At 40.1% G+C, this 12,093-nt stretch overlaps 1 protein-coding gene across 2 annotated transcripts in view; it reads left to right on the forward strand.

Annotated features, from left to right (window-relative positions):
- The window catches only part of ESF1 (ESF1 nucleolar pre-rRNA processing protein homolog), a 31,644-nt gene that overhangs the window by 14,307 nt on the left and 5,244 nt on the right, over nucleotides 1-12,093 (forward strand). For both annotated transcript variants that reach the window (XM_061364757.1, XM_061364758.1), the window contains exons 9-11: nucleotides 980-1,141; nucleotides 8,146-8,267; nucleotides 9,569-9,659. In XM_061364757.1, the coding sequence (XP_061220741.1) occupies nucleotides 980-1,141; nucleotides 8,146-8,267; nucleotides 9,569-9,659 (375 nt within the window). The remainder of the gene's footprint in view (nucleotides 1-979; nucleotides 1,142-8,145; nucleotides 8,268-9,568; nucleotides 9,660-12,093) is intronic.

Consider the following 12,093-nt stretch of genomic DNA (forward strand, 5'->3'; position numbering starts at 1 on the left):
CCTTGTCCTACCACTACAGTCCCTAATGAAGAGTCCCTCCCCAGCATCCCTACAGGCCCCCTTCAGATACTGGAAGGCTGCTATGATGTCTCCACACAGCCTTCTCTTCTCCAGGCTGAACAGCCCCAACTTTCTCAGCCTATCTTCATACAGGAGGTGCTCCAGTCCCCTGCTCATCCTCGTGGCCTCCTCTGGACTTGTTCCAACAGTTCCATGTCCTTTTTATGTTGAGGACACCAGAACTGCACACAATACTCCAAGTGAGATCTCAGGAGAGCAGAGTAGAGGGGCAGGATCACCTCCTTTGACCTGCTGGTCATGTTCCTTTTGGTGCATCCCAGTATACGGTTGGTTTTCTGGGCTTTTTGTGTATTTTGTTCCAAGTCTTTGAACAAGCTACTGGCAGAAAGCATTGCTGCCTTAATATCCGTCAGAAAGCAGTTCCTTGTGTTGTGCAATGCAGCATGATACTTGAAATCTAGTGACAAGGTTATTTGAACTCTGAACAACCTTTGACAGTAATGTTCAGCTCATTTTCCTATCTTGCAGCTGTTGTCAAGTGTTGTTAATTTGCTTACAGAATGAAAAGGCTCTTAAGGGTTTTTATGAAGGGGATGTTGAATGTTTGTTTTAAAACTTAAGAAATGCACGTGTTATTTAAATGGGAAATTAGGACAGTATACATTGTCACTTAAATTTCTTCTATCAAAACCAGTGATAAATACAAATTGGTAGCCCCTTATCCAGTTTCAAGAGAGTCTTTCTTAGCTTAAGGATTTCTTCAGTTCCCATCCAGTGTAGCTTTACTTCACATTTCACGTGGCACTAGGAAGAAGAAACAACAAAATGGCTTGTTTTTCTTCTCAGAATTCAAAGCAGAATGCCACCATGTCTGTGCCTTGGTTGTGTTCCCTAAGCATTAACTTCAGTTGACCACTTTCTTGAGACTGGTTGTGATAGCTTTACTCTCCATTTCTAGATGGTGATGTAGGTTGTGAAATGGAAGATGAGAAACCCAGGAAAAGCCAAAAAGATGATGAAGAGCAAATTGCCAAGTACAGACAACTTCTGCAAAGTATCCAAGAAAAAGAGAAAAAACAGGAAGAAAAGGATATAGGAATGGAGGTTAAATGGGTTCCAGGTAAGATTTATATTTTTCCTTTACTAGCTTGGAGGACATGCATTGTTGGCCTGTTAACAGGGATATATTGTAAGGTGTTGGATTTATAGTAGTAGAAACTGACCTTTTTTCCCCATAAATTTAAATCCAGATGGATTACAATGAGGGAAATAGAAGAAATAATGACTCAGCTGGGTTCCCCAGCACTAAGCTTGTCTTTGTAGCTTGGTTTTTGCCAGTTTTTTGAGTGAGCTTGTTTTTTCATTCATCGCTTTATAGATTTTCTTGAAAAGCATTTGTGTGTTTGCCATGGAGCTATAAAACATACCTGCACTCTTAAAAATACAAACCAGTATGATTTGGAAGCAGCATAAAATTAGAGGAGAACAGTTTGAAAATCTTGCTTGCGTAATGCTGAAGATCTGGGGGAACAGGGAAGGGAGAAGTCTGAGCTTGCAGTGCCACTGCTCTTTGGGAGAGAAAGCTGCCAGGAAGAGAAGCCGGGGGATAGTGGCGTGCAGGTTTTCATCTGGAAATTAAAAGCAGGTACCTTCACCATACAGCATCACAGCAGAACTCACCCTGGGATCTGAAAACCAACTTTTTCAGGGGCAGCAAGGTGCTATGTTGGCTCAGTAGGTGTGGCACTGCAGGCTGCCTAAGGACACAGCCTGATCGATTACTGTAAATACTGAGACCAGAGATATGCTAGAATCCAGCTCCTTCACCAGTGATGGGTTAATTCCAGCTAGGCATGCAATATCTAATTATGTGATATATACACTAATGTTGTTCTGAGTTTGCTCAGGTAACTTCTGTTGAACATAAATACTTGCTTCTTAAATCTTACTCTGGTCTGTACTGAGTCACTGAACCGAATGGAGTAGTTTTATTCCCAGTTCTTGGTAAGATCTATATTCTTGTTAAAGCCAGTTGTGTGTTTTCAGTTGTGCTTATATAATTCCAGTCATTTCTGGCATGAGTTCTCCCAAAACTCGTTAGAGAAAGCATGTATCACGTGCCATAGGCAATGCCTGCTAACGCAGCTGTACTCTCATCTTTTACTTCAGCTGTCCACACTGTGGCACTATTTGCTTTCTTGATGCTACTCACTGCATAGCTTTAATTCATTGTGCCACTGAGCAGTCAAGATGAATGAGCCTGATACATATATCTATGTATAACATATCTATTATAAGATTTTTACATAGTTTTTTTAGTTGTCACCTTTCAGACTGGAGGTGGAAACCACAGTAAAAACAATTGCTGCTGGGAATGTGTTATGTAAGTATGTAGACCGGGCATTGAACAGTAAGAAAAGCTCCCTTTTTTGGGAAACGTGTTTGTTTGTTAGACAGTCTGTCTTCCAGAGAATCTTGAGAACTGTATGAACGAAGTCCTGTGACATACGGAAGTCTAAGCAATACAATGTGGTACCATAGGTAGAAATCTGTGCATAGGAGTAGATGGAATGTTGTTTTTAGAGACACTAAAGGAAGCTCTCTTTAGTCTCCCTTGCACAGGTTGAGCAAAATGTTTTCTGAAAGGCTCTGCTTCTTAAAACTGCCTTGCATGTTACAAGTAAATTATATTCACATTTAGGAAATGTAGTAGAGATGGAATCCAGTTTCCTAATACATGGGCTCCCTGTTTCTTCACAATGGAACTTGACTTTACAGAATCTGGTTTGTTCTCTATTCTATCTAGTCCAACCCCTTCCTTACTGCACCTTCTTGAGGGGCTCCTTTTGCTATATCTCTCTGTTGAGGGAAGGATAGAAAGGGGGAGAAGAAAACCCCAACAAGCCAACAAACAAACAAACAAACCACCCTATCCTGATAAATAAGGCTGACTTTGTCACGAGTCAGTTGGTTCTCTGTGCACTGGGTCAGGTTTGTTCATGTAATGATGGGTTGAATACGTAGGTGTACCCAGTGAAGTTTACAGTGGTAAGTTATAGTATTTGATCTCAGTTTAGCAGCTACAATTTTGCAGTGTACGCTAGTGTTTCCTCATTTCTTACCCTGAAGAAGTTAGAGCATTATCAAAAAACAGGGGTTCTGGAAGCACAGAAGTGTTCACTTGCCTTTGCTAGTTGGACTATTCCCCTTCAGGAGGCCTGTCAATACCACTGTCAATCCCTGGAATATGTTTTTGTCCAAATCTGGAGAGTGAAGTCGAGTATTTTAACTTGGCTTTCCAGTCTAATGTATGGCAACACCTCAGTCATTACTGATTTCAGGCTGCACTTGGAGAGGGAGTCCTGCACACCTGAAAAGGAGATTTATTTTTTTCTTCTATGTATATATATATTGGTTTTTTACTGTGGAGCATAGTCAGCACTTGCTGAACAGTAGTTTATAGCTCTGGCAATACAGACGCAGTTGAGACTGTTCCCTCTTACGGGAGAGAAGTACGTTAGTTACAATGTTGTGTTTTCCTTGAACAAATGTGCTTATTGAAACTCCAAAACAATTTAATTACATTCACTTGGAGCATTCTGGGAATTAAAGAATAGTTTTTGTTATAATCTCTTAAGGCTCCTTAATTTTTTCGCAACTAGTTTGTCCATTGAAATATTTTTATTATCAAGCTTTGCCTTAATCTGCTGCCCAAATGTTGAATATACAGAGGGTTACAACAGTTAAACCTAGGAAGCTTTTCAATTGAAAGGCAGAGATTTGAATCAATTTGAGAACTTAAGTTTTGGCATGCGTGGTTATAGAAAGCATACTTTGTGAATGATTCAGTTATTCTTGAATCATAATGGTCTTAAATAAACCACAGTGCCAGCAAAAATAAATCAGATGTAGTTCCAACTCTCTTTGGTCTGTTTCTTTTAGGCACAAAATCAGTGTTATATTTAAGCATCCATCTGTTTTCTTAATCATAACTGATTTGAGCAACAATTACTATCAATCCTTCTGCAGCTCCCAAAACTCCCTTTAGAAGGTGAAGAAGAAGACCACAACTGCATTTCTTGCTGATATGCAGCCAGGTTTTCATACTTTTTTTTCTTCTTATTGGACTTAAACATTCTTCCTTTGGGAAGAATGAGATGTAAATATTTAGCTAGGCTTAAAGGAAAACTTAAAACCTTTTGTCATCAGAAGTAGAATAGCAGGCGATCATATCTCTGTGAAGTGCATAGTAACCCCCAACTGTATGTTGTTACAGATGATGTGGACCTGAAGAATGCTCATATGGAATATATATCTTAATCTGTATCCTTGCTTAGTATGTCCTCTGAAGCAGTCTTACCTGTTGCAGCATGAAGTGCTCAGCACTGCAGTTCTTCCCACTTGACATCTTAGCTGCTGAGTGCACTGGGTTGTTTTCAGGCAGTTATACTATGTTAGGAAAGCTGTCTTGACTTGAGATGGCTTATCTTCAAGGCTGACAAATTCTAATGTTATCAGTATATTTCTGTCCGTCATTCTTTTTAGCTACCTGCAACAAGGTGTTTCTTCTTTCTGGTAAGATGTTACATGCAAGATGAACTTGCTCATTTAGAGTTCTGAAGAACAGAGCTAAGAAATATCTTAGCTTCTAATAATTGACAGTTGAATGCTGTTAAACTTACAAACATTTTCAAAACTCTGGTTAGAGTAGTGCAGATTCTGGCCTGCCCATCCTTACTCACTCTCCCACCAGTGTGAGAAGCAATATACTTAAGTTTGGAGTAGTATTTATCACACTTCAAATCCTTTAGCTCAGGTAAGGCTAAAGGTTAAAAGTGGCACAGTTTACCTAGAGAAGCTGTGGCTGGCACTGGCCCATCAACTCTACTTTGTTCTTGTGAGACCTCACTTGGAGTATTGTGTGCAGTTCTGGTGTCCTCAACATAAAAAGGACATGGATCTGTTGGAATAAGTCCAGAGGAGGCCACGAGGATGAACAGGGGACTGGAGCACCTCCAGCATGAAGACAGGCTGAGAAAGTTGGGGCTATTCAGCCTGGAGAAGAGAAGGCTGCATGGAGACCTCATAGCAGCCTTCCAGTATCTGAAGGGGGCCTATAGGGATGATGGGGAGGGACTCTTCATTAGGGACTGTAGTGATAGGACAAGGGGTAATGGGTTAAAACTGAAACAGGGGAAGTTTAGGTTGGATATAAGGAAGAAGTTCTTTACTGTTAGGGTGGTGAGGCACTGGAATGGGTTGCCCAGGGAGGTTGTGAATGCTCCATCCCTGGCAGTGTTCAAGGCCAGGTTGGATGGAGTCTTGGGTGACATGGCTTAGTGCAGGGTGTCCCTGCCGATGGCAGGGGGGTTGGAATCTGATGATCTTAAGGTCCTTTCCAACCCTAACTGTTCTGTGATTCTATGATCAAGGCCAGGCTGGACAGGGTTTGGAGCAACCTGGTCTAGTGGAAGGTGTTCCAGCCCATGGCAGGGGGTTGGAACTGGGTGATCTTTAAGGTCCCTTCCAACCCAAACCATTCTGTGACTATGACCTTTCCCCTCCTCTTTACCCATATTTGTAAAGATTAAATAAAATGAGTGTGATTCATTTATTCTAAAAAAAAATGATGTCACTAAGGATATAAATTAGCTGTTTCTATGGCTGGTTAATAATCCTACCTAAAGTAGACAATTGCTTTCCCCCTTCTGCAATCAAAAGCCTTTTGACCACTTAAGTACACTCTGATTCTCGGGAAGTGGTCTGGACAGTAGTTTCTGAGCCATTCTAATCTGTGGAGAAACTCTAATGTCTTTCATGAGACTGCCAAATACCACAAGAAAGGGTTGTATTTTCTTCCAAGTCTTTCTGTGCCAGATGGATCAAATGATTCTATTTTCCAGGCAAATAAATCAGAAATCTTGTAACCTCCTTTGAGATTTTGGGTCTCTCTCTCTTTCTGGAGATGTGACATACGTTTCTTAGTTCAGTATTTACCGTCTTCACTGGGAATCTGCAAGGTTGCTAACCTGACCAGTAATTCTTTCCACAAAAGCACTGCAAAATAATATCCAAAGTAAGAATATTTCAGTTTCTGGGAAGCTGATGACTGCTTTCATTGACTTTGGAGACGAAGAGGTGTACAATTAGGGATAACTAAATATTTGTTCTTGTTGTACCAGAGAGTTTCTTAGTGGCACAGTTCTAGTGAACCGATACAATATCCTTCCTTGATCATGCATTTGTTTTCTGCTCTTGTACCCAATTTTTGTGGCTGTAAGAGTTTGCCACTTGCTGTTAACTCTTGCTTTGTTCCAGGGTAGCAGAAGGATGCTTTATCTCTTTGGCTCCACTCTTCCTATAAGGCAGGGCTTTAGATGGTGTCCACACTTTGTGTATCAGACATGTTGTAACCGGCTCTCCAGCCTTTGAATTATTTTTGGAGTGTCGACAAACACAAGAGCGGGAATTGGTGTTTGCAGTTCTGCTTTTCAGAGGACGGGTAGGACTATCCATGAAAGTTGCCCACTTTTTCCATGATGAACTCTGTTTTCAGCTCCTCATTACTGTGGAGAGCTGGCAGGAATGATGGAGGAGCAGGGACTGGCCAACTGAGAAACCTGGGAGTTGGGAGAGAGAATGGGATCTAGTCTAGGACATCTGGAGAGGTCCAAATGTGATTTCCAAGCAATAAAACTGGTATGAAAGGTGGGAGGGTAGGATTTGGTAAGGTGAGGGCTGGGCTGGTATGGAAAGGAGTGCTGAAGAGAGACCATTAGGACAAGTAGACTTGGGGAAGAGACAGCAGATACCAGTCTTGGAGGGGGAAGCAGGAATGATTCCTACATGCTCCCAAGATCTCATTAAAGAGGATGTGGACTATAGGATATCTGACTCATTTGTTACAGAAGTTTCAAAGCAAAAGTGTCTAGTGAATGAAGCAAGGAGTAACAGGTAGGAGAGAAATAACTCACTGCTCAGACTGTAACCTCCTGCCAGGGAAGAGGATTCTGTCTTTCTGCCACTGAACTCTGCTTCCATGTGTTGCAAGGCAAGGGAGTTTTAACTGCAGGTAGTTTTGTGTTGTTAAAGCAGGCTGGTACTAAGTAGCTGTAAAGACCTGTCTAGCTGAACTTCATGCATGTCATGTTGTGACATTAGTACTTAATGCAAGAAATTATTTGGGGTTTTTATTTACATTGTCCTTTGCTTTCTAGCTGTGGTTTTATTTTTACTTTAAATTCATTCAAATACTAGCTTATTGTTCTCTTTTACAGACAGACAAAAAAAGACATGGGTTGTCAGAGATATTGCAGCATTGACATAGTAATATCACAGGGGCAAAGTTTCAGCAATGGAGATGCTATAGCAACTCTATGATGTGAGCTAGGCATACTGATGCAGCAGTTACCAGATAGTATCTGTGTGGAATAGAGAGCACTAGCTATGGAGGTTCAAGCCAGCTGTGAGATGACCCTATGTTCTGATAGAATCATAGAGCCATAGAATGGTTTGGGTTGGAAGGGACCTTAAGATCATCCAGTTCCACCCCCCCTGTAATGGGCAGGGACACCTTCCACTAGACCAGGTCACTTCAAGCCCTGTCCAACCTGGTCTTGAACACTGCCAGGGATGGAGCATTTACCACTTACTTGGGGAACCTGTTTCAGTGCCTCACCACCCTCACAGTAAAGGCAGTATCTGGACTGTATTCAAAGTGTTTTTGTGAATCTTAACTAGTTATAGTAAGGCACATTAAATACAAGGGCTCTGTGTATGTCTCTTGTTATTTTATTGCTTCTCATCCTTAAGAGTGGCATCTGTAGACTGCACAGTCTAATGCCTGGAGAGGAGACCTGTCTGAGGAACAGCAAGAACACTGGGACTCAGATGTCACATAAGCAAGCTCTTCAGACTCTTGTATAATTTATTACTGAAGGAGTGTTTTATTTGGAAAAACCCATCTTGTATCTTATTTATAAAGATGTTGTTTTAAGCAATATTCTGATTGTTTTCACAGGCTTGTTAAAGAAAAAGTGGATTATCCTTTCGGAAAGGAGAAAGTTGATTTAAAAAAGAATCAGATTCATATTGTTTCTTTAATTTACTCTTGTTTTGTTCTAGGCCTCAAAGAAAGTGCTGAAGAAATGGTCAAGAACAGGTTGGAAGGAAAGAATAACCTAACTCCATGGGAAAAATTCCTAGAGAAGAAGAAAGAAAAAAGAATCCTTAAGAAAAAGAGAAAGGTAATGATTGCTTTGGCCACTTGGGGGGGGAGTTGTTGGTTTGGTTTCTTAAGTTGCTGCTATTGTTTGTTTGGGATAACCAACAAGTTGGATAGCTTCCAGTACTATTCTAAGGTTAGAATGTGCAGTGGTCACTCATGTGGAAAGACTGAGAGTTTCTCATTGAATTTACAGAGCAAAAGCAAATTCAGGATATTACTGATCATAAACGTACTTAACACAGTTCCATTTATCTACTTGTGGTGCTTTAAAGATCAATGAGTCATAGTAACAGCTGGTTTTCAGTTTACATTTCTGAATGCATTAGGAAGGGTCTTTTTGCTACAGGGTGCATATCAAAGTTGTTATGATAATGATAATTGTAGTTTTGCTAATTTTTGGCCCAAAGTAATACAGTTTCCCAGAGCTGTAACAGCAAAGAATTAATAGCAACAAACAACTATTTCAAGTTGCAAGAGCAAATTTGTGATATAGTTCTGTTTATGAATAACAAAATGGCCCTATAGTAATGTGAAAATCATTGCTGCTTCATCTTTCCATGTGCAGAAAGTAAGTGTGAAGACTCGTGTGGCACTGATGTGCAGAAATAGACAGATACATGTTCACACATATGTTAGGAAAAGAAACCATGTGGCATACAGAATCTAAATTCTTAAATTACTATGAATGTAACTCATGTTGCAGATAATGCAGAGATTACTCTTAAAAAATACCTGATTCCAGTTGGTTTTAAGTGGCATTTGATGAGTAACTTCTTCAACCTTAGAGTGCTCTGACTGGAGTAAATAGCACTGTTAGGTAGCAGAGCAACTTTTGCTACCTTAATATTCATATTCAGTCTGATAAATTAAATCAAGGGGCAAGTTGTACAACCCAATACTACCAGTCCAAACTCAGGCTTTTTGAATTTTGGAGCTCAAAATGAAGCTCCTTGCTACAGTTTTTTCCCATTTAGAGCTTTTGTGGTACATAAAGTAAGGAAGTGACAATGCTGTGATCCTGTCATTTGTTGGTATGGTTAGCTAGTGCATCACAGTTTGTGGGTACATCTGATAAAGATCCTTGGAGTATGTAAATAGCCCTTCTTCAGGTACATAGAAAGCTCTTAATCTGTGGAACAGATTTGAAATAGTCGATTTCTCTTTATGAACAATTTTTAGTGCATTCTAGTTTTACGATGTTCAGCATAAAGTATTCCAGTTTTCATCTTTATAGTTACTAATGGAAGGAACATCTAATTCCAGTGAAACTTCAGTAGTTCATATATGTTCATTGAAATGACATTTGTACCTTTTTTACAGGCTACTGCTGAGAAAGAACAGAGTGAGGATGAGCTTCCATCTGATGTTGATCTCAACGACCCATATTTTGCTGAAGAACTTGAGAAGACAGGTGGGTCAAGACAAATGACTTCAGGAGTAAATTTGTCCTTCCTTTAAATAATGAGCTTTCAAAACAAAGTCAGGCTAGAGTGAATGCAGAGATCGCATGTTCAGAACAAAACAGAGTAGGTGTCATCAGCCTAAAACTGCAGGTGCTGTTCTTGTAAAATGATGCATATTGTGATATGTGGAATGGTAGGGAGGGTAGTTCTCCTAGCTTTCAGTAGAGATCATTATGTAGACGATTTCTGGGGGTGGCTGTTAAAAACAAGGTGACCATCTGCTCCCCTGAATATTGCATAGAAAATAACTTCATTGCCTTCAAAGCCTGTGCCCTCTTTTATAGAAGGAGCCAGTTTTGTGCATGATCCTTGGGAAGTTTGAGTCAGTTACAAAGATGCCAAATGGATTTGCATCATAAAGTTGTCTTTCGGAAGAAATAATTTTTCTCTTAGTCTGAAACACGTTTTTACTACTTATACATGTGTTACAGAAAATACCATGATTTGAGGAAAGCAGGTTTTCTGCCATGCTTTCCTGGTGAACTGTATATAGGTTATTTCAGAATCCATTGTAAAGATGCCATTCCTTCTACCACTTTATTTAATAGCAAGACTATGTAGGTACTCTCAGACTAATGATTGATGTTCCAGCATTGTATGTGAAATCCCTGGAAAAATGTTTTCTTCTGCATTATATAAGAAGTTCTTTGTGTCATGGAGGTGCTCAGCAGGGACTGATTGTATCTGCAGGTTCTTAAACATTCTTGTCCATAATGAAGAGAATAGACTTTTAGTGCTCGTGGAGTCTTTGAGGATTTTACTAATACACATAAAGGTTAAGAAAGTGAAGCTTTTGTCTGTAAGTTTACTGATAACCTGCTGAAAACCAGGATGTGGCTAGCCCTGGAGGAGTTTCAAAGGAAGAACACAGTGGCTGGCTGCAGACATGTTAACCATGATTACGCAGCACAATTTTGTTTGGCTTTCACCAAGTCTACCCAGAGCAGCCTTTTGTCTCATAGCTGGGTTTGTTTTTAAGAGCAGCTGGCTTCTCCAGTTGGGGAAGATGGGTTACAATCTGCTTTGAACAAGGCTGTAACTCTGCCAGTTTCGTATCTAGGGTACAGCAGTAACTAGAATGATGATAATTTTTCATAAGCCTTCCACAATTCCCCTGAAAGACTGAAATTTTGCCCTTATGCTGACTGTCAGATGATCTCAGATTATGCTGACAAGCATATGACAGGGTATAGGTTCAGGTGGACCAGTGCAGAAACTGTGACAATGCAGTAGTGCTGTTAGTGGTGTGCTTGAACCCATTCTCAATTCACTTGTTGACTGTCATGTGTATGGGGCTTGTGTAAGTTACTTGTTGACAAGCTGACGCAGTTGAAGCAAGAGCATAAGGAGCTATTAGACAAAGGGCCTAACAGATTTGAGTGCTGCAAAAGGAAACCTGGAAATTATGGGAAGTCTACTTGAGTGTGTATTCATCAGGTTTGTCTTGTTCCTGGAAACTTTTAAAGCAGGCAGTGATTCTTACACCATTGATGCTTCATCTTGGGAGAGGCAAGGTAGAGCATATTCTTAGTGCTTGCTTTGCAGATGTCTAGAATCCCTGTGTGGCTTTTCAAAAGAACCACGGGCTAAAATGTAAAGTGCTGTACACGTATGAGCCTGGATGCTGCATTTCAGAAGTTTGATTCTAGTTTGATATTGTCAAGGAAAAAAATCATTTGTCACTTCTGATTTACATTGATGCATGTATTGTTTCAAAACCTTTCATTTGGCTTGGCCAGTGTCAGTTTTACTGCATCTGTTTTGCTTCTCTCAGAAAAGGTTCATGTAAGACAGAATGACTTTTGTAGCTTAAACTGTTGGAAGATTAATAGCTGAATAGTGAATAGCCTATTAACATGAGAGCAATGTCCTGCTTTTGGAGATCACTGAATAGCTTCAGAACACTAGCCTATTAAACATAGTTTCTATTGATCCTTTACTGAGAAAAAAGACTACATGTCCTTGCACATTACTGTAACTCCTATAGGTTCCAAGCCATTTGATGTCTTCTCATAGTCTAATTTATGATGTATGTAGGAATTGATGGTTTTTTAATGCTGGAAGATAATAGCACAACTGTGGAGACATAAGATGTTAACAGCAAAGTCTGAGTATAGTTGTAGAACCTGTACTTGGAAGATAAAGGTCTTAGCTGTATTACTGAGTCATTTACTCTGTCTTTGCAAGGCTTTTGAGACTGACTTTGAAGCTTCTGAGTAAGACAGATAAGAGGTCTTGTGAGAGGAGGTTTTGGTCTGTGGTCGGTCTCTGTATTTGAAGTCTCAAAATGATGATTAGCTTTTACTGCTAGCACTGGAAAGTTCTTGGCATGCAAAGTGAATGTTGCAAACTAAATTCTTGAGCTGACAAAGAGCCGAATGG

The sequence above is a fragment of the Neopsephotus bourkii genome, unplaced genomic scaffold, assembly GCF_033783945.1.
Source record: "Neopsephotus bourkii isolate Nb327-2 ecotype Australia unplaced genomic scaffold, CSIRO-AGI_Nbou_v1 NB_1250, whole genome shotgun sequence".
Classification (NCBI taxonomy): Eukaryota; Metazoa; Chordata; class Aves; order Psittaciformes; family Psittacidae; genus Neopsephotus; species Neopsephotus bourkii.